Below are 8830 nucleotides of genomic sequence, written 5' to 3' on the forward strand. Positions count from 1 at the left end.
GAAGAGAACAAAAACACTAAATGAATAGATTAACAAAAGAAGGCTGATTCACATGAGGAAACATCTTTCCAGAACTGGCTAGCGTGCCACATTGGTTAGCTTCCGTGACCCTGTCAAGCCTAAGAAATCCTTCACTAATCCCACCCCTCCTTCCCATCCCCCCGGTCAATCTGACAGGTCACCTGTATTAGATCCTCAGCCTACCGCTGCCTCTTATGAACTTTTAAAGCTCTTTTAATTTGTTTCTATTTGTTTTTTTGGAGTGGGAAGAATAATCCTTTAGTCTCTCAAGGCATCCGAATGTCTTTTTTCCTGAGATCCCCTCGATGTGAGCATTTTGGGTGCATTCAGTGACATCATGCGACGACTTCTGTGTCTGCATGCATTCCTATGCTGCCTCACTATGGCTCATCCGTTCTGTCCATCCCAGTGTACCTGTGTTTTTCATGGACGCACCGATGGAACAGGAACCAGGTAAATAATACTTTGTGGATACATAAACTGTACGTGGCACATTTTGAAAATCTAAAAATGAAGGACAATTTTTCAATTTATGAAGAGTCCTAATTAGGATATCTTGTGAAAGGATAGTACTTTTTACTTGTAAGAACTTAATTTAACTATATGCCACCTTCAGTGCTCTTATTCTAAATAAGTAAATGTATAGCAGAAAGTTATATGTTCATAGGGATCATTTACATGCGTACTTATGGTATATGTAAAAGCCACCCCCAAAAAATCCTAACTGGATAACCAGCAACCAAAACAGATAAAGTCTTATATTTACTATGCTCTAAGAAAAGCAACTGTTTCTCAAGCATTTAATTTAATTAACTCTTCACAGTGCAATATGTGCAGGCCGTATTGATCCGTAATAACATAATGTATGTTACCTGGCATAGCACCAAACTATTTATAGGGCTACTTGAGAAAGACCTAATGACCCCCAGCATAATTAGTCCTATTAGTACTATACCAATATTCCGGATGCATCTAGAAACAACAGAGCACTACAGTAGTAGTAGATAAAAAAAAGTTAATTGTGGAAGAATCACTTTGTATATACGGATCGATGACAAAAATCAGATATTAGCCAACCTCATGCTTCCCAAACTATTGAAATGCACCTTACTACTGATTTTACAAGTCTCTCAAACTCCACTGAAGTTATGGAACACCATTCCTCTAAAATTATTGCCTCAGATATAGTTTGGTGGTTTGTTTAATTAGGTCAAGAATTGATGACTAGAAAGGCCATGCACTGCACAATTCCCATCAAGTCATTGACTGATGCATGTGAGGAAGTCAAGCTCACAGGACAAATCATAGAATGACTGCTAAAAGAAGGCTATAATAAGAAACAGCTATGTATTCATTTGTCATAACAACTCCTTCTAACAGAGGCTAGTACAGGATAACACAGCCAAAAGATCCTCTCACTGTACAGACCAAGAGTTATGGTTTTTCCTTGAATATGTCACCTGTCCTTATATCCATGACTACAATTAATTGCAAGATTTCCACCATGTTTACCAAGTCTCCTTGGTAACTACAATTATGTCAATTAAAGGATCATACATTGTGATATAGTGTAGATTGTTAGAACTGGTGTATGTATGAACAAATCAAGGGATGTATACCAATGTTACACCCATTTGAAAGATCAGTGTTTCGTTAAAACATCTGTATCTGTATTATTCTTCTTAAAACAGGCATTAGCTGTTAATAGGATGAGATCATAGAGATGAGATAAATCTCACATGAGATAAATTTCTTTCTTTGATTTTCAGATCTGTACTGTGCAATGACCCAGACATGTCTGACATCCCCGTCAATGTCCCCGTGGACACAGTCAAACTTCGTATTGAAAAAACTGCAGTACGGCGAGTCCCAACAGAAGCTTTTTACTACTTGGTGGATCTACGATACCTCTGGATTACCTATAATTCCATAACCTCAGTGGATACTGGAAGTTTCTACAACCTAAAAGTGCTCCACGAGCTGAGACTGGATGGAAATATGATCTCAATGTTTCCATGGGAATCTCTCAAAGAGATGCCAATGCTGAAGACACTGGATCTTCACAACAACAGAATTAATAATGTTCCCACCGAGGCAATTCCTTACCTGCGCAACATTACCTACTTGGATCTATCCAGCAACAAATTAACCACCCTGCCCTCTGAGCTCATGGACATATGGCCACCATTTAATGGGCTACCCGTATCTTCTAATGCCTCCCAGAAAGTAGTATTAGGTAAGAATAAAATGCTCTGTCTGACTTGGTTTGTAGGACACTTTTGGGGTTATTTGTAATTACTCCAGGAACTTCTTTCTATCACCTGTTAATCTAGCCAGATTTGTTCTCACTGAGCAGTAGTGTCTGCCAGGAAAAAGTCAAATGAGGTTAATCTAAGCAGTGGCAGAGCTTACATTAAATGTACATTATTGCCTAATTAACTGCAAAATAATTAACACAATACAAGTGCATGTGTGTAGAAAGAATCAAAGAGAGAAAATAAAAGAAAGAAAGAATAACAAAGTAAGAAAGTTGAATTAATTTGATCACTCTATGGAAAAAAAGCTACTTGTAGTATAATCTGTGATACTCTGCATATCAAGTTGTTAAAGATAGACTAAAGCCAAACCCCTTAATGTGTTTATGGGCTGTTTCCCTGCCTTTAGCGGTGCTGTAGTTTACTTGTCTGGAACAAGTTTAGACCTGTGTTGTCTGGGTCAAAGCCCAGTGTTCAGATTAATAAGCCACACTCCGGTGGCCTTGTTTTAACTGTGGTTAAGTCTGAACCGTTTGTCCTCTAGAAACCACCCGTGTCAGAGCTTTAACCTGAAGATTCACATTCACAAGTTCAGACAGTGCACACAAGGCTTAACTGAAGTTTTAAACTTCAGGTTTCAGGTTTATATTCAACAAAAAGTTTAGAAATATTGGAATAACAAATAATTTCAGACCGTTTTAATGTATGTTATTTGAAATAAATGTTGGATCAATTTACTTACTTACACTAGAAAAACTGGCTACTGACAGAAAAAAAGAACCCCACATGAAATTGGAAAACAGACAGTCCAACCTGGTATGACTGCACACAAATGCCAAATATCAAAAGACATGAAACTAACAACGTAACACTATGAAAGTACGTAAACACAAATTCAACTGAGCCATCAGATATGTGGCAGTGCTAATAATTGTGCAAAATCACACGCTGTTTATTTTTTATTTAGTCTTTTCTTCTTTTGTATGCAAGTGAATGGATGTCTCCTGTACCTTCGGAGCACTGACAGTCTGAGGTTAGGGCCAGAAAGTTTATCCATGCCAGAAGAGCCCCTGTGTACCTGAAAGAAATACAGGATTAAGTGACAGGAAAAAAATGGGCCATGCACAGGAGAACTTCTTTAGTGTATCATAAAAGTACTTTCTGTTAATATTAAATAGGAGCTATGCTAAACTTTATTATTTTGAATTAAATGCCAACTACACACAGACTTTCAGAATGTCATTAATGATGAATTGTTATCAACACTTTATTTTCAAAGTGTTGATAACCTGTAGCCATTCTCTTAAGCTGGATTACAACTATGTTTTTAGTGATTGCTCGATATTTGTGCTAACACACCAAGCTAATGGAAAAAGTACACTACCACAAACTGGAGGAAGGGCAAGCACAGCTTAGGTACTTTGCCACTGTTAAGACAAACTAATCTGCTTAATGGGCTTTAGTATCCATTGGTACATGTGCTTACCTATTGTGTGCACCAGGTGTTTACAGTGAGCTGTAAAGTAAACTTCATTACTCGCTTATGAAAGGCTTCCTTCCACAGTTCAATTATTATGCCTAAATTAAGACTTTAAAGCCAAAAAGAGAACTAAAAATACAAACGCATTGTAGGCTGATGAATAGCATCAGTGTAATTTGTAGTTTTCTTTATAACACCATACTCGCTGCAACTCTTTGAAAAGTATTGCTAGAGCTCAATGTGGACTTCTAAAGACTTCTCATAAATGTGACTTTATTATCTTTTGCCCTTTCACTGCTAGAATACCATCTCAGTATCCACTTTTCTTAATGTTGAAACTGACAAAATCATATGTATCCTTTTTTCTTTTCTTCTTAAGGCCTCCAGGATAATCCATGGTTCTGTGACTGTAAAATCTCCAAGATGATTGAGATTTCCAAAATGGCTGAGACACCAGTAATTTTGATGGATCTATTTTTGACCTGTGCTGGACCAGAAAATCTTTCAGGTGTTCTTTTTCAGCATGCTGAACTTGAAAACTGTGTAAAACCATCAGTGATGACATCTGCAACCAAGATCACATCTCCTTTGGGCAGCAATGTTCTCCTACGATGTGATGCTTCAGGCTTTCCAACACCAACACTTTACTGGGCTAAATCTGATGGCTCACCAGTCAGTAACACAGGTAAATATTAAAGCTCTAGGAAATCATAATTTATCCTGTTTTTACGGTTTGGGCATTTTATTCTGACTTGAGCCTCATTCAAAGCTTCATAGTGATATATGACATATAGCTATTTCTGCTTTTGTTCCACTCTACAGTCCAGGAGTCACCTGGAGATGGCATCAGATGGTCCATCATGAGCTTGCATGGAATACTGTACAAGGATGCTGGTAACTACAGCTGCAAAGCTAAGAATGTCGCCGGCAGTGTGGAAGCCACCATTTCTCTCACTGTTGCTGGTACCATTGGCACTACTGTCCCCCCACAAAGACCTGGCATTGACACTGGGCCAAGCAGTGTGGGCACAACAATAATTCCACCAACATTCATTCCTGACTCATTTATGTCGACGGTTCTCCCGAGAGCATCAACAATTGCTTTTTATAGAAAGTTAAAGCCTACCCCTAGCAATGGTTTACAAAAATCTAAAGTTAAGCAAGCAAAAAATGAGCAAGGAAGCAACGTGACAAAGCTTGCAGCCGATGAAAAAAGCAAGAAAAGCGACACATCAAAGTCTATTAGGGACCTAAAGATTGTTGAGGAAACAGCTGACAGTGCAGTGTTGCTCTGGACTGCAGATGGGTTACCAAATGATGCTCCACTTACAGTGGTATATTCACCCTATGGTGAGGATGACACTAAAAGGACAGTGGAGACTAATGCTGGCAGTGGAAAAGTACTCCTAGATGGACTGTCGTCTGGGATGAGGTATTCAGTTTGCCTTGTAGCAAAAGGTACTGCTGCTGGAAAAGATCCCTGTATTGATTTTTACACACTGGACAATGTCGAGGATGGTGGGCAAAACCAACTTTTCATCATCATAAGTGGCATTGCCTGTGCTTTGGTTTTACCTCTTATTATCCTGCTGCTCTACAAGATTCTCGCTCTTTATTGCAAGGGACGCAACACCAGATTGAATGAAGAGGACCTTGAAAAAGAAAGCTATGTCAAGTTTGAGACAATATCAATGAAACAAAGAAATCTGAACTCTCACCCAACTGAGCTTTGGGCAAGGAGACCAACTAATGAATCAGAGCGAATGCTCCTGTGTTCCAGATCAAGCATAGACTCCCAAATGACCTATAAAAGTGACAGTTCTCGGTCTGAATATCTCTGCTAAAGCAGGAAGCCATGGTTAATGTTCACGCACCATGGTAGTACCACATTATATGAGATACTCTTTACACGCCTTTTGTGACATTGATAAAAATTATCAGCTATATAATTGTTCATAAATATATATTCATTTAATTACATCTGCTCTGGATCAGAGAATTAAACCACCACCATAAGAAAAGTCTTACTACTTGGTAGTCAGGTAACTTTCCATTGCAGTTATTTTGTGCTAACAAGACCAGTTCCCAAGTTAAACTAGTTAAACTAATGGGAAAGAAAAAAAATTGCATGAATCATTGCATGTATATTTTAACAATTTAAAAGTTTGGTAACTGCCCTAAAACTACATTGTTTTTCTCAAAGATAAACCTTCAAGTGAACTTTCCTGAATCTCAATTGTACAGTTGCATGGACTGACTTGATTTTAAGTGGTTCGGCTCTTGTAAAGTAGATTATTTGGGGGCAGGATATGTGCCAAACAAACATTTTTTTGCCATTACTATTTAAATTCAGGATTTTTTAAGTGGTCTGTCACTCCTTTGTAACAGCTCTGGTTATGAATTTATTTTGAAAGGCTTTAGCATAGTTAAAGAACCTTCCCCAGACAATATATTTATGATTTCCTTATTTTTAAAGCCTTATATAACAAAATAAATTAAATGTCACTACAGCACAACACATGGTTATAAATGGTATCATACAAGTAATTAGCTGTATATGATCTTTGATGTCTTTTTTGATGCCAAAGTTGCAAAGTGTCAGGTATGAATATTGTGATAGTGTCAGAGAAAAGCCCAGATTTTTCCATAACATTTTCATGATCATGTTGGCTTTAAACATTAAGCCAAACGTTGCCTTTATAGAAATGTACTGTCAGTGTGTTTGTACATAACGGACCCATTAATATTGCCACTTTATATGACATGATGTATGTATCTAATTGTCTATAAATGCACTGTGCATTTGTTTTTAATAAACAGAACAACTGTGGAATTATAAGTTGGACATATTACTACACTATATGATCTGCGTAGATCGGTGTAAAATTTTCACATGAAGAACGCATCTCAAAGCAATTTTCCAAAACCTAACAAACTGGTTAAAGAAAAGAAAAGTTGTTGATGGATTTTAATACATTTGCTTTAAATTACTATATGTAACAATATATGTCTGTGTGGTATGCTTAGTGCACATTTTTAAAAAGTACAAAAAATTTAGAAAGACATTATAAATGTGATAATTCAATTATCAACAGGCCCAGGTAGATTTCTTTGACAAAACCAACAGGTCACAGCTGCCATTTACTCTGATCTGAACAGTCACTGGATTAAATCCTGTTTTTCTACGATACTTCTACGTTACCAGAAATAGGAGGTTGCAGAATTATAGCCTGTTTACTGCAGATTTACTGCAAATGTCAGTACTATGTCCAGGCATATTATACTCATGAATAGGCTTTTTGTGTAGGTGTGTAAAAATTATTATATGTGTTGTGGGGTCTGGTAAACGTAGAGGCATACAATGAGTGGTACCTGAACACACAATATCCTGCACCGGCTGCATGAATGTCTTCAAAAACTCAGGATGTCTTCTTGAATCAATGATTCAGAGATTAAATCCTTTGCAACTCCATCCTTACCTGGCACAGGTGATAAGGCAACATCAGGTAAGCTGGCAATTGATTTGCCTTCACCACTGGAAAAGCAGGTTTTACCACTGGACTGTTAAAACTGATGTATAGCATAAGCACTAACTTCAGGGCATTCACACTTCTCAGCCACACTGAAGAAGGGAGTCCACCTGTTAGTAACTTCTGATAAGGGAGAAATAAAATTATTTTGGCCCATAGATAACTGAATCAGCTCTTTACCCTCTCAGAGATGTGTGAAGGTGCATGGGTGTTTGCCCAACCACTCTACATGTGCTTTATGAACTTAAAGAAGGGATATGACTATGTGCAGAGTGGGTGGGGTGTCCTGGGGTGGGTATTTTTGGTGTATGAGCTATTTGTTGCATTGTTATGGACTACTGCAACAGTTTCTGTACTATTTTAGTGAGAGTATGGTTTTTCTTTTCCAGTACAAGTCAAATCTGTTCCTGGTGGGAGTTGGAATCTGCCAGGGCTACACTTTGTCACAGATTATTTTCATAACATTTATGAACTTTTACAGAATATCTAGGAGTAGCCAAATTATGGATGGATTTCTCTTTGGCGGCCTCAGGATAACTTATTTGCTTTTTGCAGAAGATTTGATTCTTTGGTTCGTCACTTTTATAGACAGAATTTTTAGGTACAGCCAAGTAGTGGAAGATATCTAGTGTGTGGCCTCAGGATCAACTCTTTGCTTTTTGGAGAGGATGTGATCCTGATGGATTTATCAAACAGTGAACTGTAGCTCATACTGGGGTTGCTTGCAGCCTAGCATGAAGGAGCAGTACCTCGAGGAAAAGGCTGAAATACCCATTTGGGTTGAAGTTACTGCCCCAAGTGGGAAAACACCACAAAACTCCCATTTGTTTAAAGAGGATTCAATTCTAGAATCATTTAAAGAGTCTTGGAGCATGGCTCCAGTGTTCTGGCAGTAATTTTCTTTATAGACACAATGTTTTATAGTGTGTCTTCTCCTAGTACAGTGTCTCACAATGTATTAGACTAGGGTTTGATAAAGGGGCAATATATGCTGATAAAATGTGGCTAATATTGTAACTGTAGCCAATAACCAACTCTAGATTTACATTTTCTGTCAGATTTAAACCAAAAAAAAAAAAGAAGTAATATCTCCCAGTTCTTGCTGGACATCTGCTACTCCCCTTTCCATCAGGAGGAAAATGCTAAATATGGTGCAGGAGTACAAATAGGAAAGGACTAGGCCAAACTACCTGCAGCCCTCTTCAAGAGGCAACTGTATTTCCTGTGGAAGCCCCACTCCTTTAAAGTATGTGACAGTAATAAACTTTTTCAGGGCAGCTCACTGAGGGTGGTGTTAGGCCATCTACATGCTGTGACTCAGAAGAGGCTGTTGCAAATCTTCTTTCCATCACAAACAATATCTCCCAACATCTACACAGTGTTCTGGCCACCCAATTAGCCATAGACTAAGAATGAATAAATCTTTTATTGAATGTCACAAGAGATGCTTCCTCACTGTGTCCATGCAGTTACTTAATCACACTTAATCAATTCTTTTTTCATTGCATTATGACTGAAACTAAAATGGTATGTTTTTTAATGTT

At 37.9% G+C, this 8830-nt stretch overlaps 1 protein-coding gene across 1 annotated transcript; it reads left to right on the forward strand.

Moving 5' to 3' along the window:
- Positions 1–170: 170 nt before the first annotated feature.
- Positions 171–6590, forward strand: lrit3a (info leucine-rich repeat, immunoglobulin-like and transmembrane domains 3a). The gene is made up of 4 exons (XM_084954963.1): positions 171–474; positions 1791–2257; positions 4136–4441; positions 4579–6590. The coding sequence occupies exons 1-4, from the start codon at positions 359–361 to the stop codon at positions 5598–5600; spliced, it is 1911 nt and encodes a 636-aa protein (XP_084811089.1). The 5' UTR covers positions 171–358; the 3' UTR covers positions 5601–6590.
- The last annotated feature ends 2240 nt before the right edge of the window (positions 6591–8830 follow it).

Source organism: Perissodus microlepis, chromosome 2, assembly GCF_051167445.1.
Source record: "Perissodus microlepis isolate ML-2025 ecotype Zambia chromosome 2, ASM5116744v1, whole genome shotgun sequence".
Classification (NCBI taxonomy): Eukaryota; Metazoa; Chordata; class Actinopteri; order Cichliformes; family Cichlidae; genus Perissodus; species Perissodus microlepis.